Below are 26084 nucleotides of genomic sequence, written 5' to 3'. Positions count from 1 at the left end.
CCCTATTAATTAAGCACCCACCACCATTAAGCAAAAGACGTACCCATCCTATCCTGTGTTCGGGTAAAAGGCAGCACGGAGCTCCCTCCTCTAAAGTAAAGGATTTAGAACAGGGGTCCCCAACCCCTGGGCCACTAGCCATGACCTGTTAAGAACCAGGTTGCAAAGCAGGAGGTGAGTGGCGGGTGAGCGAGCAAAGCTTCAACGGTATTGACAGCTGCTCTCCATCCCTCGCATTACTGCCTGAGTTACGCCTCCTGTCAGATCAGCTTAGATTCTCACAGAAGCACGAACCCTATTGGGAACTGAGCGTGTGAGGGACCTAGGCTGTGTGCTCCTTATGCCTTGCACAACCTGGCTCTCTTGCACGTGTGGTTCCCAATAGGGTTTGCACTCTTATGAGAATCTAATGCCTGATGATCTGTCGCTATCTCCCCTCCCCCCGAGATGGGACTGTCCAGTTGCAGGAAAACAAGCTCAGGACTCCCACTGATTCTACATGATGGTGAGTTGTAGAATTATTTCGTTCTATTCTATATTACAATGTACTAATAATAGAAATAAAGTACACAATAAATGGGACACGCTTGAATCCTCCCAAAACCATCCCCCACCACCTGGTCTATGGAAAAATTGTCTCCCACAAAACCCACCCCTGGTGTCAAAGTGGTTGGAGACCCCTGATTTAGAATACATAACATAACCTGGGCCTGCCTTTTGGTTCAGAATCTCTCCTTGAAATTATGAACAGATAGAGTAAGACTATGGCATTGAAAGTAGAATGTAGAAAGATGTTGGTAACCAAGGCCTCTGAGACCTTAGCGGCCATGTCCTGGGAAAGAACGGGCGTGGGTTGCTGCACACAGAGAACTCCTCAGGGCAGGGGGCCAAGTGCCAGCTCTGAACTAAGTGACAGGGTGAGAATAATTGACCTTTAAGCCAAAACATTCTGGAAGGTTCTCGCACTGGTTAACACTGCTCTGTGGGTGGCTTGGCTTTTCCGAGGCCCCGCGTGTGTGCCTGGCACCTGTGTGCTGGTGTGGATGGTGGTGCGCTTGGGCCTGCAAATTGTGCCTCCTGCCAGCTACCAGCCCAGCAGAGCTTCCGTGACTCAGGCCCCCGTTCTTGGAGGGTTGCCTACAAAGAGATGCTTACAGGGTCCGCCCATGCTGTGGAGTCAGTATCTCAGCACGCTGGAGCTGTGCTGCCCTGCAAATCACTCCCACCCCTACAGAATGCCTGAATACAGCAGAGGCTCGGGGAGGGCCAGCCCCTCCCTCCTGCCTGGTCCACTTCCCAAACCAGCCGAATTCCCTGTGTTGAAGTCAATCACATTATGGCTCCACGTCTAGCCCCTGAGTTGGATTTTGAAACTCCTCCCCAGCTAGGAATCAAAGGAGAAACAACGTGGTTTGTTTAAAGGGCGAAGGGAGGCTGAGCGGAGAAACAAAACGTGGTCTTTCATTCGATGGGTATTATTCAGTCTTCACTGAGATTCTGATGCCTGCTCTAACATGCTTGGACCTTGAAGACGTTAAGCTCATGAAACAAGCCAGCCACAAAAAGACAAATACTACATGATTCCCCTTCTATGAGGTCCCCAAAGTCATCAAATCCATCGAGACAGAAAGTTGAATGTGGGTGCCGGCGGGGAGGGGGTATAAGGAGTTAATATTTAAGGGGGACAGAGTTTCAGTTTGGGAAGATGAGAAAGTTCTGGAGAATGATGGTGACGGCTGCATAATGGCGTGAATGTGCTTAATACCACCGAACTGTACACTTAAAAATAGTTAAGAAAGTCCATTTTCTGTTTTATGTATTTTACCACAATAAAAAAAGAAAGAGGCTGGGTGCAGTGGCTCATGCCTATATCCCTAGCATCTTGGGAGGCTGAGACAAGAGGATTGCTTGAGTCCAGGCATTCAAGACCAGCCTGTACAACACAGCAAGACCCTGTCTCTTAAACAATAAGAATAACAACAACAAGAAACAATTAGCCAGGCATGGTGGCACAAGCCTGTAGTCAGTCCCAGCTACTTGGGGGGCTGAGACAAGAGGATCACTTGAGTCAGGAGTTCAAGGCTGCAGTGAGCTGTGATCATGCCACTGCACTCCAGCGTGGGCAACAGAGTGAGACTCTGTCTCTAAAAAAAAAAAAAAAAAAAAAAAAAAGAAAGGAAAAGAAAAGAAAAGAAAAAAGGGTTTTGGTTTTTTATTGTTCTTTTTTTTAAAAAAAAAAAAAGGAAGAAGGTAGTTGGAGACATCTTGTTCTATCTTGCTTTCCTCTCTGTCTCAAACTTGAAGACCAGATATTAGTAAATTTCCCCAGCCTCTGTTTCTGGAGCTTCCTTTCCTATCTCCCTGGTGGTTTGGTATGTGGAGACGCAGCATTTGAGAGGCGATTCCAGAAACTGGAGCCATTAATCCAGGCTGGTTTTCCCTTGCACTGAGAGGCCAGCTGGCTCTGGGCACAGAGTGCGCCTCGCGGCATGGGCCTCCCGCTGAGAGCGCACTTACGTGTTAGTTCACACATCGTCGATGTGGAGCTGCTGTTCACCGTCTTGAAGCTGCTTTGGGCTATTGGGGTAAGCAAAGCAGAAAGGTGGTTAGCACGCAGGGACACAGCCATCGCAGGTGATGTGCGGCAGGAACAAGGGAGACAGGCGCCTTACTGGGATGCCAGCCGCTTCCCATGCTGCACCTCCCAGGGCAATAAAGACCCCGCTGCCACCCAAGCTTTCCACCAGCTACAGGTGGAGGGGCTGCCGCACCTCCTCGTAAACAACAAGGCACCCCAGTCCCAGACAGGTGGGGTGCACTCACCACTCTGATTCAGTGAAACACATTAGTTTTTGGCACAACTTAGCACTGAGTGGCAGGACACCTTTTCTCCCGGTCACCCCGGGGCAGGTGCAGCTGACTCATGCTCACGCAGCGAGCCCCAGCTGGAGGAGCCAAGCAGACCACCACAGGGATAGCTGCGCAACCAGGTGCATAAGCCCAGCTGCATCCTGGGGCCCTTCTACTGTGCTGTTTTGATTTTGTGACAAATCCCAGGGAGATGCTAACTGTCTGGTGGTCAGCAAGGGCCACCTTCGGGGTGTGCCAACAGTGCAGACACCAGTGCTGCAATTTCCTGCCTTCAACATTCATCAACATCACGCCTGGCACCGTATTGGGGTCAAGCTGTGTGAGCATAGGAGCTGCCATCATCTGCACGTGCGGCCTCATGGAGGGAACCGGGTATGTGGAAGGCCCCACGGCTGGCGTTGGCGAGTGAGCCAGGCAGCCCTAATGCCACAAGGATGGCAGAAAGCAGGATGGCACCGTCCACACGGTGTGTTCTGGAGTTGCTTCTTCACTCTGTCCCTGGCATGAGGATGTCAAGGGGCAAAGAGTATTTTTGTGACACCGTTTGGTGGGTGCCAGGAAATGAACCCCCTCTAACCTCCGTCCAACAGAGGAGGGGTGGGAGCGGGCAGGGCAGCCGTCCCTCCCCAGGGTTCTAGAAGCTGCCTTGAAGGCAGCTAGGCCCTTGTCAGAGCAATGATCATGGCGCAGTGCAGGCAGAGCCAAGATCAGCCCGGGGGTGGGCACCATGGGCTCCATGTTGAGGCTGTGCCTGATACAGACAGGTGGGGCCTGTCCCTGGACTTGGGTTTTGCAACAGGTTCCCACTGGCCCCCTGCCTCCACCTCAGGCCCCAAAGCCCTTCCCCACTGATGCCGGGAGCGTGCAGTCCCTGGAGGCCTGGCAACTGCTCTCCCCTTAACACAGTCTGTGGCAGACGAGGCCAGCCTCCGCAGCTGCACCCGCCTACCGCACACCTGCACTCTGTGTGCCCCTGGTGGGTAAACCCGCCTGCTCCCTGTTCCTGAGGGCAGTGCTGCTTCTTCTCTCAGCCTCTTCCGCAGCATTTCCCACCATGATGTGCACTGAGCAGATGCCGAGGGTCCCCTGGGAACCTCCCTCCCTGTGCCAGGACAGAGGGGACAGTCTCACCTGTGAGCTCAGCACGTAAAGCTATAGGGCTTTTGAGCGTCTTGGCCTCGGTGCCTGACCCGGCTTCATACTCCAGCTCCCTGTAGTAGATCCTGTATCCCTGAAGAAGGCCGTTCAGGCTTTCGTCCCTTGGAGGCTGCAAAGACATGACACCGACTCAGCCACACCACGAGAGTCAACCCAGCTGGCCTGCAGCAGGGCTCACCTCCACCCGTTTAACTAGCCAGCTGTACAGAAGGAAGTCACGGGTTCCAGCAACAGGTGTCAGATTCGTCAAGAGGAACCCAGGCAGCTCCCAGGGCACAGCACCGAGCTGTGGAGCCACTCTCAGAACCCCAGTTTTCATGTGCATGTGTGTGGGGACATGAGCATTTTGTCCCCTGTCCAGCTCAAATCCTCAAATGAGCCCCCAGGCTGCAGCAGGAGGCTGGGGACAGACGCAGACGGCGAGGAGGCTGCGGGCTGTGTGGTGAGCCCAGAGCAGGGTGGAATCTGGAGAGGCGGCCTGCTCTGAAGCACCCACCAGCTGACCCCACCCTCCCTCACTCCCCTGGCCACCCAGGCTGTGGCTGCCGTACTGTACCCCTCACTGATGCCTCCCCATGCCAGGCCACCCCACCATGCCTGACTCAGGCCTCAGACTGGAATCCCCGTGGCCCCTCGCATGATGCCTGGCCTGGCCTATCATCTTGCGGTCCGGTGATCTGTTTCAGCTGCCCCAGGCAACCAATACACCCTTGCCATCCAGCTCTCACCCTGCAGTTCTTACCAAGCCATGGCCAGGCGCTCATTAGACACACATTAGACTCCCATGGAATAGGGAGCATAGGCAGATAAGGAAGTGGAGGTTCAGGTCTTGCTGGAATCTAAACACAGGATTGAGACCCCAAGATCTGCTGTCCACTTTAGGATGTGGCTGTTCACCACTCGAGACCCAGCACAAGGCTTGCCTCTTTCTTCAGTCGGTTTCTGTTTATAAGTAAATTTGGGGAAGATGTTTCCATGTAGGAGACAAATCTGAGACTGAGAAGGGTCCTCCCACTCCAGGTGGATGCCCTGGAAAGCCTCAGTAACTTTTGCACTCATCTGGGTGCTGAGCCTCCAAGCATCCAGTCTCTCTTCTTGGGATACTCAGATGAGGGATAAGGAACAAGAACCTTCTAAGCTGTGACCAGAAGATGGCTGAAGATGAGGCCATGAAGCCTCGTCCGGGACAGATGTGCACGGAACTTCCGGTGTCGGGCTCACTGTGAGGCACCTGCACCGCAACACCATCCTGCTCCCCGGGCAGAGCCACAGCTTTGCCACACAAGAGCCCCTTTGCTGTGGGTTGAACTGTGTCCCCAAAAGACACGCTCAAGTCTAAGCCCTGTCACCTGTGAACCTGACCTTATTTGGAAATAGGGTCTTTGCATGTGCAAAATTGGTTATGACAAGGTTGTACTGGATTAGGGGAGGGTCCTAATTTGATGAGTGGAGGGAAATTATGAGAAGAGGGAAGTTTGGACACAGGACACACAGGGGGAACACCCGATGAAGATGGGGACAGAGACTAGAGTAATGCATCTGTGAGTAAAAAACGCCAAGAGTTGTCATCGGCCACAGGAAGCTGGAAGAGGCAGGAAGGATCCTCCCTGGAGCCTTCAGAGGGAGCAGGACCCTGCTGACACCTTGAGTTTGGACTTTTGGCCCCCAGAGCTGTGAGAGAATAAGGTTCTGCCCTTTCCAACCACCTAACATGCAGTAACTTGTAATAACACATCCTTGCAATCCAAACTCTGGTCCTCACTGTCTGAACCCAGGCACCAAAAGGGGTTGGATGTTTAGAGAAATCGCTTTCTCTTTGGACTCTTGCTACTCACGAGGCAAAACCCAAACGTGGAGGAAGCGGTGTTCTTTGCTCCCCAGGCTCTCCGACAGAATGGCTCAGATAGTGATGGGGCTTGCACTGTGGTAGCAACGAGGAACAACACTCACGCGTGCAACACTCATGCGTGCAACATGCGACACGCACACACCAGAGGGGCACGGTGTGTACCTGGCAGACTCAGGAGGTTTTCCAAAATGAGGCCTGCTACCACGTTAGCTCAAGCAGCCCCCAGGCCACTGCCATGCGGGGCTGCCGGGAGCTGTCCCTCTCTGTGGACTTTCTGACTCCCCTGTGATGCTCCCAATTCAGCAACAGCATGACAGGATATAATCCCCCTGTCAGATGCAGAAAAGCATAACAGGAACAACTGAGTGGACTTGCTGCATCTTTGCGATCCATGTCTGAGGGGCCCTGCGAACCCTCACCCTTAGACACTACTCCAGCCTGGACACAGCTCCACTCCTGGCCCAGGGGTGTTGGACCCCAATGTGCAAACCCAGGGGCTGAGACAGCTGTCGTCCAGGGGTGGGGGCGCGTCTGAGTCCCCTGTGTTCCCCCCACGGTGTGCTTGTCAATGCCCCACAGTCCTCTTCAATTTTGCAGAAAGTTACAAGGGTCACGTATCCATTCTGCAGGCTGCAGCCCCAGGTCCGAGGACTCCCGCTGCCCACCACAGATCAGAGATGGGGAAATAGCACTGCCCGGCATTTGGCTCCAAATTCTCAAATGGACGGTGGAGTTGGGCTATTATCTGGGAGGGACTTTTTTTCTGCTGGCTTTTCCTTTTCTCTCTTTACCCTTCATTGGCCACCACCAGCAGCTGAGGGGACCTTGGTGCTGGCTCTGCTCCAGCCTCTCTGCTCTGGCCCCGGCTGGCCGCCTTTATGGGGCCGGGGTGTGCTCAGACACCAGGCCAGAACTGCCTAACCGAAGCCCGAGACTTCAATGTCAAATGAGGCTCTCTTGTTTCTTTGCTTTTTTTTAAGCTATAAAAAACCAAGACACCCAGCTAAATCAGAATCTGAACGTGATTGTTCTGGAATTCAGATGTAACTGGGCATCCCAGGTTTTCTCTGGATACCCGCCCCCTCCCCGGCACTGCTTGCCTTCCATCGGGACAACCTACAGATGGAAACGCTTTTCAAAGCGCCTCCAGTAATAGAGCTAGAGAAATAGAGCAGAAAGTGAGCCAGCACAGATGAGGGTCTCTCCAGGGTGCAGTGTACCCGAGGCGGCGGCAGACGATCAGCAAGGCACGGCAGGGTCCCTGGGGAACGTGGCCACCCCATCCGTCCACACCCTGTGGCCACTGACCACTTTCTCCAGCAGGGAGCCCTTCACCAGCTCAAGGGGTTCCCAGCATTGCTCAACTTGCCAGGAAAACAAAATAAAATCCAAACCTGACCAGGGAGCTATGAGTTTGGGAAGCTGAGAGCTGGCAGAAAAGGAAGGAGTGAGAATTGGAGGCACAGTCCAGAGGCTGGATGGGGGAGCAGGCAGGGAAGGCTACAGTGTCTGCTGATTTTATTAAATGATCTTTTCCTTTTCTGTGATTTTGACGACAAAGCAGTGTTTGGGACGCCGGCAACAGTCACTCACAGGTGTCCTGGGCTGCTCATTTGCTCCTTCTCCAGCTCCCCCATCCTGGGCACCCACTCCTGCTCTGCACCCCGTCCCTTAGGGCTGGGCATGTCAGACAGTCTCCTAAAAACTGGGGGTGCTGACGGGGTTCGTGTTCGGTTTCCTCCCTGTGGAGTCTACAGAATCACGTTCAGAGCAGCTTTTAGGTTTTCAGTTGTTTTACTCCCACTCTTTAAAAATTGGTCCCTTGTGCTAGGAGTGGGCACCAGTCAGTATTACATGCAACTGCAAACTGGTTCCAGACAGGGTCGTGTGAAAGCACCACCAGAGATGTGGGGGCGTGGCGGAAATCCTGTGTGTGCATAACACACACACACTTGCACATCCACTCACATCACCACACAAGGGGGTTCTGGGTAGTCTGTTCTTTCTTTATTTTTGAGACAGGATCTCACCCTGTCGCCCAGGCTGGAGTTCAGGGGTGCGATCAGAGCTCACTGCAGCCTCGACCTCCTGGGCTCAAGCTATCCTCCTGCCTCAGCCTCCCAAGTAGCTGGGACCACAGGCCTGCACTACCACACCCGGGTAATTTTTAAATTTTCTGTAGAGATGAGGTCTCACCATGTTGCCCAGGCTAGTCTCGAACTCCTGGGCTTAAGTGATCCTGCCGTTTCCTCTTTCAAACTCTAGCCTTGGTTATCTCACGGGCCACAGCCGAGACTGAAATTAAAACCCTTATTCTGTAAGGCATCCTTCTTCAAATACAACTGTTAGCCACACTGAAATAGAAGGTTTACTTAACCTCCTTCTTAGAAGAAATACAATGGATGGAAAAGTTGGTATGTGAGACTGAAGAGAGACGATTCTCAACAGGCCATCCGGATTTCAGAGACGAGACAGTGGTTTCTGCACTGAGCCCCAAGGAAGTGTTCTCCATGGCCGTTTGCTCTCCATGGTCATTCTGCTGACTATGTCGACCCTAAAGAGTACAGCGCATCTGTCCTGTGTGACTTGGGCCACTGCAAAGAGGTGGCTCTAAGGGAAGCAGGAGAGCTCTGTGCTCAGGGGCCCTTCCGCAGGGAGGGAGGGCAGTGCCAGAGCCACCAGGAAGGCCTGGTGCTCTGGCTCCTTGAAAAGCTGCACCTGTCTCCTCACACTGACTCACCAAGAGCTCAGGGCATCTTACTGGGGGAATGCATGCAAACACTGAGCTCCACCCCTCGGAGAGTGTATTCCAGCCTTGCCGTCTCATTGCATCGAGGAGATCTCCTGAGCTATCGTGCACCAGGTGCCAGGGAGTGAGTGAGGAAGGCGGCTCTGAAGCCTCAGAGAGGGCAAGCTCACTGCCAGGAAGAACTGGAGGATAACTGCAGGGAATGTCGTTTGAGCTGTCCTTGGAGGAGGCGGCTTTTGATGAGGGGAGAAGGGCTGGCCCTCTGCGAGGCGGGCACAGTGCCTGGTGTAGCCCCACTAGACAGGAGCGAGGGGCGTGAAGGGCAGGGGCAGGTCTGGGTGGGTCTAGGAGCATCAGCCAGGCTACAGGTACAGTTCCCAGCACCTGAGCCAGGACTAGCCCAGGTGCCGGGTCATTCCCCACTTGGATGGGCTCCCCAGAAGGAGACTGGCCAGAACGGAGCTTCCTCCAATCCACTGGAGCCATGGATGGGCTTGGTGGGTTCCTGGGTTACTGCTACTCCTGGTAACAACCAGTCTTGCAAAAATGCACACACAGGAGCCCTTTGCTGAATGAGAGATGGCAGTGACTTCCAAGACCCTGGGGGCTACTGACTTTCCTCTCCTGGGCCCCTGACAACCACAGAGCAACACGTCCCCGCTAAAGGCTTTCACCCAGCACACGGCTGTGCAACCAGAGAGCCTGCTTTTTTTGCCCAAGGCTCCTGGTCCGCCCAGATGGTCCCAGGTGGTCCTGCTGGGAGTCCTGTCCTTGCTGTTCACACTGGTGGTGGGGTGGGAGTGGCTGGAGTCTGGGCAGTGAAGATGAGAGACCTCAGCTTCCATTTCTGGGCTCTGGACTGACTATCAGCAGGACGAAGAGGCGAGCAGACAGATCAAAAGCTTACAGCCGGGGCTCTGTAAGTAACAGCCAAGCAACCTCGCCCTGAGGTCACCTTCAAAGCCTCCCTCTTGCCCCAGATTAGACCCGCGGCAGTTCCAGGCACTAGTACCTCAGAAGGAAGGCTGCAGAGGCCTCCAGCCAGCTCTGCAGATGCAGAGACGAGACAGGATTACAGAGAGTGCAATTTACTTTTGGGGGAGGAGGGAAGCTCGGGTGGGGTGGGGAGGGCTGGATTCAATTCACCAAAACTATCAACTAAGCAGGAAGTTAGGAGGTTGGGAAAACAAAAATGTTCTCCCTGGGGACCAAGTGTGGTTTCCCAGCCTCTGGGGCTGGAAGATGGAGGGGAAGGGGCTGAAGGTTACTGATCTTGGACTCACAGATATTTCTAGCCAAGGCGAATGAGATGATTTAGAGGTATAAGAAGTGGCCAATCCCCCTTGCCCAACAGACACAATGTCCATCAGCCACCGGGCTGGGGCCACCTTTGGCCAATGGGCTAACTGATGCTGTTTGCACCAGAAATCCCTGAAGAGTCAAAATGCATCCCCTCCCGGCAGGAGTCTTCCAGGCCTGGGGAGGGGGTACGGGCGGCCGTACCCCCAGATGGTGGCTTCCTTGAAGGCAGCAGCTGGCAGAGGCCACTCTGCTAGCAGGTGCCATCTTCCCAGTGGGAGCCTCACTTACAAAGGGTCCGGTGGCTTCACAGAGATGCCCAGGCCTGCCTGCATGGGGTTCTGAACTGGGTTCAACCACAGTTTCCATTCCTGGACTTTGGGATTAACCTGTCTGTAATCCGTGAAAGAGGCTCTCCAACTCCGGAGGTGCTTGGAGGCATCAGTAGGGCGGCTCCATGGAACCCACAAGGTCAAGGTCAGGCTCCAGATTCGGGTCCTGGCCTTGCAGCCACCTTGCAGTATAAGCTTGGGCTGGCTGCTCAAACTCCCAGGCTCAACCCTGTGCCCACGACAGGCAGAAGTCTGGCCAGATGGTCTCCAGAGTACTATATGACTTTAAACAAAAGGTTTGCTTTGCACCACAGACCCGTGTCCTCAGCCCTTCGCATGTCTCTGACTCTGCATATGCCCAGGGGCAGGCCATGTTCGGGTCTTGTTCATGTTTAAATGCCCACAGCACCCGGGCCAGGCCTCAGCCATGGCGGATGCTCAGTCAGAGCCCTGGGGTGGAGTGGGACTTGCCGGAGTTCAAGATCACCTCATCTGTGCGTCACTGCACCCTGGCTTGGCCATCTGTGTGGAGAGAAGCTTGAAGGGAACTGGGAGCCCCGCCTCAAAACACCTTGCCTCTGCCTGCCACGCCTCAGAAATTCGCCAGCAGCCTCCTGGAGATTCTTCATTTTTCAAAAGCCTGTTTTTTTTTTTGTTGTTGTTGCTGCTGTTTGTTTTTGTTTTTTTCAAGATGGAGTCTTGCTCCGTCGCCAGGCTGGAGTGCAGTGGTGTGATCTTGGCTCACTGCAACCTCCTGGGCTGCTCACTGCAGCCTCCCGGGTTCAAGCGATTCTCCTGCCTCAGCCTGAGTAGCTGGGACTACAGGTGTGCGCCACCACGCCCGGCTAACTTTTGTATTTTTAGTAGAGACGGGGTTTTACCATGTTGGCCAGGATGGTCTCGATCTGTTGACCTCGTGATCTGCCCGCCTCAGCCTACCAAAGTGCTCGGATTACAGGCATGCCAGAGCAAAAGCGCCTGTTTAAATGCAAATGACCTGGTAGGAGTGTGCCTGGGTTTTATCACCAGGTAGGGGAGGCAGGAAGAAGTCAATGCTCTGGGGAAGACCAGGGAGGGTGGGCATCTTGGAGGCCACAGAGTTGAGTGGAGGGAAGGCCTGGGGGTGGGAGGAGGCAGGACCTGCACGGAAAGTCTCCCTCCTTCCAGCTGTCTGCATGGTGACCCCAGGCCCCCTGCCGTTGCTGGCCTCTGTGGAACCTCCCACCCAACTCTCTCTGCTGAGGTGGGGGAGCAGCGGGGCAGGGCCTAACTCTCCCAGTTCTAGAGACAGGGAGCTGGGCTGAGGGAGGCTCAACCACGTGCCACTGTCTCCTGCGAGTTCAGGCAGAGCAGGTGCCCAAATCCAAATCTGATCTGGCTACCGTGGTCCCTGGGCCAGAAGCTCAGTGAAACCATCTGAGCTTTCACTTTCCATCCTGTGCCTTCTGCTTCGTGGAGAGTAGACAGGGATTCTCTCTGGAGTTCGGTCCTGATGGTTCCGAGAGCACAGGAGGCTCAACACGCTATCCCCGTGAGACACAACATCAAACACCAGCGATGTCACCCGTGAGCCCTTCCTCAGGCTGTGCCGGGGGCCATGCGCTTCTCCAGTCTTTCACTGCAGGGGCCTGGCCGTCCTGCCAAGTGCATTCAGGTGCCCCTCCGGCCAGAGTTAGTTTTGTTCCTTCTGCTGTCTTCCTAGCAATGCCTTAAAGAGCACACTGTGCTTAATGAAAGCTCTTCACATTCTGCAGCCTGCCCCGGTCCCCTCTGGAACTCAGCACCCCATAAAGGAGCTGGTCATCTGCGGGTGATGGCACAAGTGAAGAGAAAAAGAAACAACCCCAAGATGTGTTCTGAAGTGGCGGGGTGCCTCCCCGCCTTTGCCCAGGCAGATGTAACCCTCCTCTGGGAAGGTGCCTGTTACACTGAGAGCCTCCCGCATGGTGTGATCAATCGCTTAGGATTTTTTTCTTTGCTAGAAAACAGTCTCAAAACCCACTTACAGGCTGGGCACAGTGGCTCATACCTGTAATCCCAGCACATTGGGAGGCCAAGGAAAGAGGATCGCTTGAGTCCAGGCATTTAAGACCAGCCTGAAAATACAGTGAGACTCCATCTTTATGAAGTTTTTAAAAGATGTATCCAGGTGTGGTGGTGCACATCTGTAGTCCCAGCCACTGGGGAGGCTGAGGTGGGAGGATCACTTGAGCCCAGGAGTTGGAGGCTGCAGTGAGCTATGATTGCACCACTGCACTCCAACCTGGGTGACAGGGAAAGACCCTGTCTTTAAAAGAAAACACAAGGCTGGGTGTGGTGGCTCACGCCTGTAATCCCAGCGCTTTGGGAGGCCAAGGCAGGTGGATCACCTGAGGTTAGTGGTTTGAGACTGGCCTGGCCAACACAGTGAAATCCTATCTCTACTGAAAATATAAAAATTAGCTGGGCGTGGTAGTGCAGGCCTGTAATCCCAGCTACTTGGAAGGCTGAGGCAGGACAATCACTTGAACCCGGGAGGCAGAGGTTGCAGTGAGCCGAGATCGCACCACTGCAGTCCAGCCTGGGAGACAGAGGGAGTTCTAATCCTTAGCTTTCAAACAGAACTGGACCCCATGAAAAGCAAGGATTGACTGTCCTACTAAGAAAAATCAAGCCTGACAGACTACTATGGGAGGCATTTAAACAGGTCTATAAGCCTTGAAATTACAGCCCCCGTTTGCTTTTTTTTTTTTGAGATGAGGTTTTGCTCTTGTTGCCCAGGCTGGAGTGCAATGGCATGATCTCAGCTCACTGCAACCTCCGTCTCCTGGGTTCAAGTGATTCTCCTGCCTAAGCCTCCTGGTAGCTGGGATTACAGGTGCCCACCACCACGCCCAGCTAATTTTTGTATTTTCAGTAGACACTAAATTACACCATGTTGGCAAGGCTGGTCTCGAACTCCTAACCTCAAGTGATCCACCTACCTCAGCCTCCGAAAGTGCTGGGATTATAGGCGTGAGCCACTGCGTCTGGCCCTGTGTTTGCATTTTTAAAGAAATTTCTAAAAAAAAAAAAACCACACACACACAAAAGGTTTACAGGTGAAACATTTTATTTAGAATGCAAATCTATATTTAAACCTAGTTTCTTTTTCTTTGTTCTGTTTGTTCTGATGCAGTAAATTACTCATAATTTTAATTATACTTCAATTGCCTGGCAGTTGACAAGCATTTATTTCTATAGGACGTTGTACTGACCACCTCCTGCTCTGGTCTTCTTGCAATTAGTTTGTTCCGTTGGGCTCTGGAGGGGGACGGCTGATGCACACACCAGCCCAGCTCCTCCAGGCGGCACTAGGCACGTCCCTGAGCTGCCCAGCAGCACCAAGGGGAGCTCGAGCCCTGCACCATCCGCTGGGGCTGACAGCAAGTGATGCCTTCACAACCATTGTTTGGAGGAGGTGACGCATCCCAGCCCTGATGCTCACTGCCTTTATAGGAAAGGTAAGGTATTGGCAGGCTGCTGCCACGTCTACAAAGAAAACGTGAATTTTCTGGTAGGATTCAGCATGGTACAAAGTCCCAATGTTCTTGTGGTTGACCGTGTTGGTGCAGGCTGGGAAACGAGCACTTGGGACTTTGCATTTCCATTTTGAATGTCTCTGACCTCCCACCGGAGACCCTCACGGGAGTCAGGGCTGAAGCTCAGGTCTGGGGGTCTAGCGGGCCCCAAAGACTGGAGATGTTGCATGAGACCTGAGCTCACCTTGGTGACCTTCTGTTCTTACAAAGGAGGAACCTGGAGCCAGAGGGGCCTCTCAGGTCCACAGTCGCCCGATGGCAAGTTGCGGATGGGTCCTTCATCACTTCGCCAGTGGCTCCCAGACAGATCAGGGGCTGTGGCTTCCCAGGGGCAGAGGTGGGGCCCAGGCTGTTTTCGTGGTTCCCACTCTGGCCCCCCTATGCTCTGGTAAGCTCAGCAGGGCCGAGTGCCACAGAAGTGCTCTTCCAGTTCCACCAGGAGACACTGGGACATTCTTTCATTGCCTGGAAAGGTTCCTATCCTACCCAGAGAAGCTGTATTCCTTAGCAAGAGAAAGGCAGCCGAGACGCAGCCCCACACACCTCCACAGACACTTGAAGGAGATGACATGCTCTTCACAGAACCCAGCTTGTTAAACGCCCACTCTCCATCCCTCAGGTAAGTGGCAGTAGCAAGTGACACGAGGTTGAATCACATAAATTGCCACTTTCATACATCAAACATGGCCATATTTCATAGGATCATACAGCAAGACGGGGAGAGCGGAGCCCCTCCCAAGCTCCCCCTGGCCAGCCCCACCCACAGCCCAGCCTGGCTCTGCTCACCAGGGTCCTCTCTGGCATCTCTAGCACTGCGCACCTGAAGCCCATGGCCAGGAAGGCTGCGGCTGGCACTGCTCACTCAGCATGTCTCTCTCCCGGCCCAGCAGGCATCTCTGACACCTCCTGTTCTAGCCTGGCCCTGGGCCTCCGTGCTGCAGAGTAAAGCCACTGTCCTTCAGAGTGGCCCTTCTGCGGCCCTGGGAGACGCTCTGTCTGGGACACCTGCTGGTGGCCTTGGCTGTGTTTCCCAGCATCCCTTCTGTTTCCTGCAGCCCCTCCTTTCCACAGGATCCCTTCCTGCCTCCCCCGTATCAGTGGAGGGCATGTGGCCAGGACACCCCCTCGCTCTCCAAGGCCACGTCCAGACCACTGTTCCCCTCTTGATTTTCTCCTGACTTCCCGAACATCATTCCCACCTGCTGCCTTGGGCACCCTGCCACTGTCCTTGAGGACAGCATCAGCTCCGAGGAAGAATCTGGTGCCGACCAGACCGCCCTCCCGACCCCAGCTCCCAGCAGCCACTCCTAGGCTGACCTGGCCTCGTGCCTTACCCACCCCATGCTGGCCCCATCCCCACTGTGTTCCCAGCTCCCCAGCACAGGAGCCCCCACTCTGGCCTCAGGAACTTCCCTGTGGGCCAGAAACTTCGACTCTGCCCTCGTGCTTGGCCCCCTGCCTGTCCGTCTGTTGTGTCTGCTGCCAGGCCAAGCTCCAGCCCTGGGGAAACTCAACATCTGCCTGCCCCGGACCCAGGCTACACAGGCCCCAGGCCAAGTCCTCCATGCAGCTCCCCGCCCCACTCTTCAGCTGGGATCTCCCTGGGGCCTGCAGCCCTTCCTTGGGCAGTTTTGTCCCTCTGTTATATTTGTCATCAATGTACTTGTTAGTAAGCATTGCCCAAAATTGAAACTAAGGGAAAGAGAGGGCAGCGTGGCCTTCAATGCCTTACTGGGGCATTGCTGAGCAGGCCCAACAAGGAGTCTGCGATTATCTGGAAGAATATGCCTTCGTTTAACTCACTGCACACTGGAGATTAAAGACCCAGACTTAGCTGGGCACAGTGGCTCACGTCTGTAATCCCAGCACTTTGGGAGGCCGAGGTGGGTGGATCACCTGAGGTCAGGAGTTCAAGACCAGCCTGGTCAACATGGTGAAACCCCGTCTCCACTAAAAATACAAAAGTTGGGTGTAGGGGCATGCGCCTGTAATCCCAGCTACTTGGGAGGCTGAGGCAGGAGAATCGCTTGGACACGGGAGGCAGAGGTTGCAGCGAGCCTAGATTGTGCCACTGTACTCCAGCCTGGTGACAGAGTGACACTCTGTCCAATAATAATAATAATAATAATAATATAATAAAGACCCAGACTTTAGGAAAATATGTACAATCCAGTAGATATTTTGTCTAGTTGCAGAAGACTTCTCTAGAAAAGCTAACTCCAACGGTTGCAGTTTTACTGCCTTGTAGGGCGATAACCAATTTGTGTATACATAGAAGCCTTGCTCCAACATCCTCGGTGAAATGCCGAGACATACCCAGTTCCCCCAACGGTCTCAGACTGGCCTCCCCATGCTGCTGGTCCCTCCTGAATAAGGGGAGTCAAGTTCATTCTCTACGTGCATCGCAGTCTTGCTTCTAATGTTTTGGAAATTACACCGAGATGATAATTGACACCATTTCCCCCTCGCGTTTTTGAGTCTGAGGGGATGTCTCCTTGGTTCTACTCTCAAATGCTTAGCTCAGGGCTCAGCTTGCAGTCCATGTCCAGCTGTCGTGGCTGAATGTGCAGGGAAATGAAAACACATTTGACAAAACGCACGTGATTTCCCGCGCTCTTACCTGCCACTGTATCAGGACAGAGGACGTAGTGTGTGGCGTTGCTGAGACAGATCCTGGGGGCTCTCCTGGAACTGAAACACACAGGAGAGGAAAGCAGGGGTCAGGGTGGTTGTTATGTTCTGCTGCCCTTCCCAGGGCCACCCTCAGTGAGTGTGGGAGGCTGATGAGCCCTGCCTCCTTCCTTCTCCAGGGGTCCCCTTCTCCTGCCCTTCCTCGGGGCTTCTCCTTCAAAGAGCTTCTCCTTCAAAGCCTGTCCCCGGGATAGGAGGGACCCAACCTTAACAATGGCCCTGAGAAACAGACCCAGACTGGGCTCTCCCTGTGGTAGACATTCCGAGAACTGCCCCTCCAGTGAGGCTGTCCTGGACCTCTCTGGCTTGAGACCCTCCCTGCAGGGCTCAGGTCTTCTGGGAGAGTGGGGGAACATAACTTTTTTTTTTTTTTTAAGATACCTAAGTGAGAGCTACTTTTCCTGAATAGGACACATGATCATGCCAGGTCACTTGGTTTGAAACGCTAAAGGGCTGTCAGGAAAGGAGGTCGATTTCTGGTGAGGCTGCATCTGGCTGGGACAGCAGGGTGAAGTGAAGGGGGGTCTGCCATGGTTCTGCTCTGTTCGCTGGAGGGACAAGGTTGGTTTGACCTCTGCCCATGGCCATGCCCTGCACTCTGGCCAAACTAAACTTCTTGTCATCTGCCACATCCAAGAGGCCTTCTGTGCCCCTCTTCTCTGCCTCCTCTGCTCCCTCCAAATCTGTGTGGTCCTGTTTTGGCATACTGAACTGAACTCTTATTCCTCCCAGCTGTAAGATCCCCGGGGCCCAGCAGAAGTGCGACACGCATTCTGTGTCCAGTCCATATTCACTGAACAGAATGAGGATGTTCTTCCCACAGGCCCACTTGCGCATCTAGCAGATGCCTCTCCACTCAAAACCCAAGATTGGGTCCCAGGGTCACCTGCTCTGTGATTTTCCTCTGGACCTGCCAGGCACCTCCTCCTCAGCCCTGGCAGTGCCTGAATCAGTCACACCTCCATCCTCCCTGTTCTGCTTTAGGGATGGGTCTCCCTCCAACCCCCTTAACCTCCTGTGGTTTCAGCTTAATGGTAGGCCCCCTAGCCACCTTCCTGACAGCCCTGGTGACACAGCAGTGCCATTACAGGGAGTTCTCAATGTCCTCGAGTTGTGAGGTTATGCAGGGAAATAGAAATCGCTATGAAAAGAAACTGTTCATCAGTAAACCGTCCACATACTCAGAGGACTCACCCTATTTTGCCAAGGGTTCCCCAAACCCTGGAGAGAGTCTGTGCCTGTCAATCTCTATAAGACAATACAACACAAATACAATGCACATCCATTGCAAAGAGAAACTGCACATCCCAGGAAAGGCGATGACAAGATAGGTGCATCAAAGCCTGATTTGAATATCAAAGGATAAGAAAGGCCTCTGGAGTTTGAAGAGGCCCTTGAATATTTTTTTCAAAAATAGTCCTTTTGGATGCTGCCCTGGAGGTCAAAGGAGGCTGTTGCACTTTGCTCTCACATAATCTGTCACAGAGATTACGACAATGACATCAGCTTGTATGGGTTTTTGTTCTTTATTCTAAGATTTAGTGCTTAGTTGCAAACATTACCTCAACTGTGTTAAAGGTAAGGTTAAAATGAATGCATTTATATAGTTTTTGTTTTGTAATTTAGTTCCCGCAAAGCCTTTCCCTTGTGGTTTAGTGTGAAATTGGTCCCCACTTTAAGTAGATTAACCGGAAAGGCTTTTCCAGTTACAAGTAGCCTTCGCCTCCAGGTTTGCTACAATAAAGTGGTGCAGTATTTGCACGTAACCTGCACACATCCTCCTGAATACTTTAAATCATTTCTAGGTGTAACCTGCACACATCCTCCTGAATACTTTACATCATTTCTACGTGTAACCTGCACACATCCTCCTGAATACTTTAAATCATTTCTAGGTTACTCATCAGTCCTCCTACAATGTTATAATTTGTAACACTGTTATACAACAATGTTACAATGTTATAATTGTAGGAGCTCTCATGAGTAATCTAGAAATTGTACAATGTCATAATACTCTCCAAACAAATACATAGTTGTTACACTGTATATCTTTAATTTGTATTTTTAACTTTTTTTCTGAACATCTCAATCCACAGTTGGTTGAATCCAAGGATGTGGGACCCTTGGACAGTGAGCTCCTGGGGCTGATCCCCGCTCCTCAGGGCTCAGCAGGGCTCACTAAGGCCCTGGACCACCCCATATGCCCAGGACAGCTCCTCTCTTCCTCACTGGCTTTCCCCAAAGCTCCAATAAACTCCCAGGATTCGTGCTCAGAAAAGAGTTGGGTGAGAGGCAGGAGCCACAGAAGCCAGCCAGTGCTTTTCTAGGGGCAAGTGCACTTTTCCTTGGAGCACAGCTGGGGCCTGTCGGAAGCTCTTGCAGGTTCTGCTCTGCTGGGAGTGCAGGGTTTGCAGCAAAACAGCCTCTGCGAGTTGCTGAGAAGCCGGGAATGGTTTGCTCAACCCCTCTGCTGGTCCCTGAGGCCAAGGGAGGCCTATGTGGGAGAAACCACACTTCCAGGTCATTGAGAGAGCAGAACTGGAGATGTGAGGTCACAGGGTGAGCCAGCTGGAAACTGGTTTATTGGAAAATTCTTCCACTGGAGCATTAAATGGAAAAGACAGTGCTTTGGAGATAGGCTGTGGGAATGATGATGAAGCACTGCTGGGTGAACTAAGTACTGGATTTCCAGCCTGGGAGCTGAGCTATTACCCACCATCCATTCTTTTCCATCCTACCTGTCCTGTGATCACCGCTGGACGCAGCTGATAGAGGTGCCTCCTGGGCTCGCCACAGGCCTGGGCCACACAGAATGACAATCCATCTTCAGGCCCAATACCGCCAAGGTAGGACGGAGCGGCTAAAACACTACCTGGAGCTCTGAGGAGACCTCACTTCCCATCACTTACCTGTGCTGTTGTCAAAGAGTGGCTCGTGAATGAGAAAAATTGGGAAAATCTCTTAAAACCCAGCTACCTGCTGACATTTATTTTTAATGACCCTATCAATTATTCAATTTCTGGGATGCTAATGGATAGTCGGGACTTTGGAAGCCCATCAAAGAAACTTCCATTCCATTTGGAAGCCCTTGAAACCTTGATTTATGACCACAGGCTGTGCGGAAACCCTCCGAGCTGTCTGTCACTAATGGAATTCTACTGCTTGCCACCGCTCCCTGGTGACCCCTTCCTGGCTCAAGATGAAAGTGGGGCCTAAGTGTCTCCGGCTCCAGGGGCAGTGCCCAGGAATGTGGTCTGGGCCCCGGGTTGCTCACCATCCTGCAGCGTGGTCACTGCCTCTGTCTCCGAACTGAAGTCGCTGTCCCCAATGTCATTGGTGGCTTTCAGGCGCAGTTTGTAGGAGGTGAAGGGCCTCAGTCTGCAATGTGGAAGAGACTGTGACTGCTGGGGCCCTGCCACCCTGCCCTGCCCTCAGGCATTCCTGGTGAAGCCCTGGGAAGAGGGGCAAATCTCTCCCCTGCCCTGAGAGCTCTGTGCTCCTGTGTGGGCCTGAGACAGGTTAGCAAGGAGGCTGTTCTTGGGTTGGACCCAATCACTTCCTAGGTGCAGTGAGCAGGGGCTTGAAGGGGACCCTGGACCTGTCCTGGGAGTAGCCTTTGAACACCTGGATGGTCGAAATCCTCAGAGAGAAAGGAGATGCACAGAGGGCAGGGAGTGCAGGGCGTCCTGGCCAGGGGGAAGATTCTGCTCAGGGCTCCTAGGGGAGGCACTGCCAACCCCTCACCGAAGCCACCCCTGCACTCTGGTCGGCACATCACTGCTCTCCAAGGGATCCAGAGAATTCCTCGGGAAGAGCTAATTCCCTGGGCCCTTGTGCTGATTCGGAGTATAAAATGAGTTCCTGCTTGATTCTCACGCTCCGTCCTCCTGGAGCTCTTTACTGGGCCAGACCCAGCCTCGCAGCGTTCTCTAAGGTCCACTTCCTGCCCGCCTGCAGGCAGAGACTCACGGGCCCCACGTGCCTACCATTCGCTGGGGCCGACATGGTGCCAGGAGCTTGGCAAGTGCAACCCCTTTCAACTCACACGAGCTCTGGGAGAGGAGGCATCATTATTCCCATTTCAAGGATGATAAAACTGAGGCCCACTGCTGCAGGACTAGTAAATGGCAATATTCACATGTCACTTTACAAAAGACCACATCCCTGTCAAGCGTCCAAGTGAAAAATGCCCCCAGCCCTTCGATGGAGATTTTAACGGGACTAATGCTTCCCTGAAGTGCCTTCTGTTGTTAGCACTTCAGGCCTACTTCCATCTGCCCACCCACCTTCCTTCCTCCCTTTCTTCCTCCCTCCCTCCCCTCCTTCCTGCCTTCTCTCCCCTCTTCCTCCCTTCCTGCTTTCCTTCCTTCCTTCTTCCCTTCCCTCCTTCCTTCTCTCCCTTCCACCTCCTTTCCCTCCTTCCTTTTCTCTTCCCTTCCATTCCCTCCTTCCTTTCCTTCCTTCCCTTCCTTTCCTTTCTTCCTTCTTCCTTTCCCTTTCTTCATTCCTCCCTGCCTCCCCTCATTCCTTCTTTCTCTCCCTTCTTCCTCCCTTCCCACTTTCCTTCCTTCCTTCTTCCCTTCCCTCCTTCCTCCCTCCTTCTCTCCCTTCCCTTCCTTTTCCCTTCCCTTTCTTCCTTCATTTCCCTTCCCTTCCTCTTCCCCTTCCTTCCTTCCTTCCTTCCTTCCTTCCTTCCGTCCGTCCGTCCAGCTATTCCACACGCAGTGGGTCTCCTGTGCCAAGCCCCATGCCATGCCTGAGACTAAGACTTCAGCCAAACTCTTCTGTGCAGATGATGCTGGGATCTTGATGAAGCCCCAGCCGGTCAGGGACCCGCCCTGCAGTCCAGTCACTGGCTGGTTCCTCTCAGATGCCCTTCATTTGACTTCCAAATGAGCAAGTGAGGAAGCTGCTCTGTTCTCCTCCCTGGCGGGCAGCGGCTCTTCATAGATGAGGGCTCCGCCCTCCTCAGTTTCCAGACCAGAAAACTTGGGGTGCCTCAGGACTCTCAACCTCTGTTACCCACCTCTAAAAGTCTCAACTATCACTCTAAACCGAAGCCCTCATCACCTGAAAACCAGTCTTCTGTCCTCACTCCCAATGGAATCTATAAAGTGGCTTTAAAATGGAGCCCTGTGGACCCGCAGGACCCTGAAGCCTCTGACATCCACAGCCCCACACAGCCCGCATCAGCCAACAGCAGCTCCATGCCCATCGGGTTTATGTATTGGCCTGGGTCATATTTGGTTTAGGGGAAGGATTCTGCTTTTTAGAAAACTGATAACCATTTTTGGAAACCATGATCAGATTCTATTCCTGCTTTCAGGTCCCCCTCCTGCTTAAGACCAGGTGACAGTGTTTCTCTACCAGCTCACACCTCAAGGCATGCTTTTCCACTGCAGCCCTCCAGAACCTGGTCTGGTCTTGCTACTTCCCAGTCCCTGACCGCAGGCACATCTCAGCCCCTCTGCACTCAGCGTCCACAACTAGAAAAACAGCCACAGGAGGCAGCTGGCCTTGGTCCCAGCTTTAATGGAGATGCTTCTGAAGTCTGACCATAAAAATGACCTTTGCTCCAGGTTTCTGGGAGATAGCCTTTGCTAAGTTAAAACAAACAATTTCCCCTCTGTTCCTAGCATCCTAGGAGTTACTGTGTCTCATCTGGGTGATGACCACGTGTTTTCTCCCGTGACCTCCCTGCCTCGTCCACCTGTGCCACCCACCATAGCCCCACTGGCTCCTTCTCCTGTACCAGGAGGCAGCACAGTGGGCATCACGAACATGGACCCCGAAGTCAAACTGCCTGGCTTCTACCTCCCAGTTAACCTCGGACAACATACTTTGCCTCAGTTTCCTTATCTGGGCTGATAATAGCACAGGCATCGTGAAACTGATGTGAGGCTTAAACTCAGGTGAGGCACTCAGCAGAGGGTCAGACATCTGGTGCAGCCTCGCTAAGGATCAGCTGTTCCTATGGATCTGTAAGTATCCGCTCAGATGGCCCTGCCTGCTGTCCTCTGTGCCCTGTTCCTTCCCTTCATCTTGTACATCATGATGGGTGAGATTTCCTTGACGACTGTCTGTCTTTACAAGACTCAACATCCACGAGGACAGGGACCGAGTCGGCCTCCTTTCCTGCTGTACCCCAAGAGCCAAGAACACCCAGGAGGTGCTCAGATCTGTGGGAGGAAGGATTGAATAAGGGTGCTATTCCCCATCTCCGAAGTTTCTTGGGCTGGGGTGGGGGGTTGCCTATGAGGACAAGTAAATACCAGTGTTGTATCTGGCACACAGTGGGTGTTGCAGAAATGATTTGTTTACTTATTTATTTATTTGCAATTATGCTTACTTATTGATGTATTTGTTTTCTCACTGGCCTCTGGTATTGAACTGTAATTATACTCAGCACTCCACTGTTTAGTACTTCACGCTTTGCTATGATTTGGGGGTTTGGAGCCACACTACAAGCTCCTTGAAATCCCTGTTTCTTCACTGTCCTGCCTGGGTCTGGCACTGAGCCGGGCACACGTGGTGTGCCGTAAGTGCGTGTCAGGCAGCTGGACAAATCAGCCTGGCTCCCAGACAAGTGGGTTTGGGTGCGCAGGAGGACAGAGAGCAGGGTTCCTAGCGTGAGGCCTGTGTTTTGCCGGACTCACTTCATTCAACAAGGATTGATTAAGTGTCTCTGCAGTGATTCACTGCTGTCTTTATTTACTTATCTGGAAGGCACTAAAAATGTTTCTTAAGAACTCACTATTGGCCGGGCATGGTAGCTCATGCCTGTAATCCCAGTACTTTGGGAGGCTGAGGTGAGAAGGTCACTTGAGGCCAGGAGTTTGAGACCAGCTTGGGCAACATAGTGAGACCCTATCTCTAAAAAAACTTTTTTTAAAACATTAGCTGGGCATGATAGCATACGCCTGTAGTCTTAGCAACCCAGGAGGCTGAGACAGGAGGCTATCCTGAGCCTGGGAGTTGGAGGCTGCAGTGAATGATGATGGAGCTACTGCACTCCAGCCCGGGTGACAGACCAAAACAAATAAAACCAACCAACAAAACAAACACAAACACTTAGACCTCACTATTGTATGACAAAGAATATCAAGCTCATGTATCATATCCTTGGCCAAGTTCATCTGATTCTTTTTTTCTTTTGAGACGGAGTCTCACTCTGTTGCCCAGGCTGGAGTTCAGTGGTGTGATCTCGGCTCACTGCAATCTCCGCTGCTCAGGTTCAAGCAATTCTCCTGCCTCAGCCTCCTGAGTAGCTGGGATTACAGGTGCACGCCACCATGCCTGGCTAATTTTTGTATTTTTAGTAGAGATGGGGTTTCACCATATTGGCCAGGCTGGGCTTGAACTCCTGACCTCAGGTGATCCACCTGCCTCGGCCTCCCAAAGTGCTGGGATTACAGGCATGAGCCACCATGCCCAGCTCATCTGATCCTTAAATAATGGTATTTTTAAAAAATTACATTATACGGAACAAGAAAAAAGAAAGAAATCAGCCGAATGGAGCTAGGGCCGTGGTGCTGACATTCGTTGAATCCCTGCTGTTTTCCGTGCTCATTCCCTCTGCACCTTTCTGTCTTCTGTTTGGACCCCTGCACCTATCCCACAGGAGAGCTCGGGGGAGGAGCTGAGCCCATCACTACCGGACACACAGCCACCCCCTGAGCCTGCACGGCCACTGCTCTGTCCTAAAGTGACATCCAGAACCTCCAAGTCACACTGGGCTCAGAGCCCTTCTCTTCTTCCTCTCTACTGCATTTCTGTGGGTGGCTCCCCCATCTCACAACTTCAACCACCAACCAGACACTGGCAACGCCTGAACACGTCTCAGACCCAATCCCTCTCCCTGGGGGTCTAGACCCATATTCCCTGGAGGTAATCACAGTCACCAAATTTAGACAGTTAAACTCTTAATGTTTTTTGGATACTCGCAGATTTCACGCAACTGGTGAAAGTAAAATGTAGCTGTCAGGATTATGAAACAGGAAGGGAGATTATACTGTGGCAGCATACAAAATATCGCTTTCCTGGGATTCTCCTGTGACATGTTCTCTATTGATAGGCAGAGGAAGCATTTGTCCTAGTTCTGGCCCATTAGGAAATTGACGGCCGTCTCTCTTACACCAAATTAAACTGTCTGTCCTGAAACATGGACCTCTCCTTTCCAGCATGAAGTCCCAGGCACACAGTTAGTCTGTTTAGTTTCAGAAGCCTTCAGGAATAGTGGCTGGATATTTTTTTCCTTCTTTTAGATGGTTACACAAAGGATGAGGTTATTAATATCTGTGAGCACACTGCCAATTAAGCTAAGCATCCTGTGTAGTTTATTAAGTCAGGCTGGGTGCACCCGGCCACACTCCCCTGACCCTCGGGGCTATGCCAGGAGAATTCCAGGGCTCTGGGAAGATGGTATCTGCCACTAGGAGTGCCTTCCTCTGGAGGGGAGAGAGCTGTGCCTCTCGAGTTCTATTGCTGTAGCTCGAAGGGCAAGTGAGATGCTGGCAGGAACCTGGCGGACAGTCTGACTATTCCGATCGCCTTATTTCTTGGCTGCCAGTTTGCTGGCGGTCAGTAATGAGGCAAACCTTGGACTGACAGAGCTGGAGGGAACAGCAGGATCCCCGCTCCAGCCCTGTCTTTCACAGATGAGAAGACAAAGTCCTAGCAGGTAGCCAAGGGTTGGACTTTTCCAAGGCCACGCGGCTACTAAGGGGAGACTGACTGTGGAAAAGCTTGGTGTTCAGATGCACACGCACTGGGTTTTCAGATGTTGCAGACCCTTGTAAATTAACTGCAGGACATGGATTGTGTCTATGGACCCTGACCTCTGGCTCACGGAATGTGACAACTACAAAAATCTCAGGAAATATTCCTTCCATTTAGAGACATTGAGGCACCCGCATATGCATTACTTAAGATATCTCTGCCTCAATGTCTGCGTGTGTAAATTGGGAATAGTGAGAAGTCTGGTCTGTATGTCCACATGGTTATTACAAAGATTGTATGAAATGACACATGGAAGTGGTGTTGAAAACGACAGGTGCGATCCTGGCAATAATGATGGTGATGAGGATGGCGGTGGTGGTGGTGAAGTCCTGTCAGAGCTTTAACTGTCTGGAAGCTGAGTGACTAGATCACCAGGGAAAACCCCTCAGAGGGGACATCAAGCCAGAGCTGCTGCAGCCTCGTTTTCCTAATATAAGGGGCATAACCACAGTTGTGGGGACAGAACAACTTTTCTAAATTCCAACCTGCCAGCATACGGACCTCACCAGATGTTGTGCCCTGCACGGGGGGAGGCCAGGCAGTGGCTCTGGCCCTGCTGGAAACAAGCCCTGTGCGCAGGGACCATTCCACCTCAATTTTCAGAAGAGCAGAGGGCTGCTTGGACCATGAAATTGCAGAGGGTGGCTGTGCCAGGGTGGGTCCTCTGGGATTGCAGACAGCTGGAGTTTTGCACTGGGGCGCTGGCTTCCCTGCTGGTCTGTGGTCTCCAGTGGGGGCCTGGGAGCCGCAGCATGGGTTCCTGACAGTCTGCGTGACCCTCCTTGGACTGCTCAGGG

The 26084-nt window shown here is 52.8% G+C and overlaps 1 protein-coding gene across 4 annotated transcripts in view; it reads right to left on the bottom strand.

Annotated features, from left to right (window-relative positions):
• Positions 1–26084, bottom strand: part of SDK1 (sidekick cell adhesion molecule 1) — a 973914-nt gene that overhangs the window by 87311 nt on the left and 860519 nt on the right. For all 4 annotated transcript variants that reach the window (XR_010122494.1, XR_010122492.1, XR_010122493.1 and 1 more), the window contains exons 31-34: positions 19784–19887; positions 16439–16509; positions 4003–4138; positions 2518–2577 (exon numbers count right to left, since the gene is read on the bottom strand). Coding sequence is in view for 1 of the 4 variants with exons in the window: in XM_063646050.1 (XP_063502120.1) it covers positions 2518–2577; positions 4003–4138; positions 16439–16509; positions 19784–19887 (371 nt within the window). In the remaining 3 variants the exon portion in view is untranslated. The remainder of the gene's footprint in view (positions 1–2517; positions 2578–4002; positions 4139–16438; positions 16510–19783; positions 19888–26084) is intronic.

This window comes from Symphalangus syndactylus, chromosome 9, assembly GCF_028878055.3.
Source record: "Symphalangus syndactylus isolate Jambi chromosome 9, NHGRI_mSymSyn1-v2.1_pri, whole genome shotgun sequence".
NCBI classification, from domain to species: domain Eukaryota; kingdom Metazoa; phylum Chordata; class Mammalia; order Primates; family Hylobatidae; genus Symphalangus; species Symphalangus syndactylus.
Note: the sequence above shows the minus strand (reverse complement) of the source record. Positions and strands in the feature narration are given on the sequence as shown.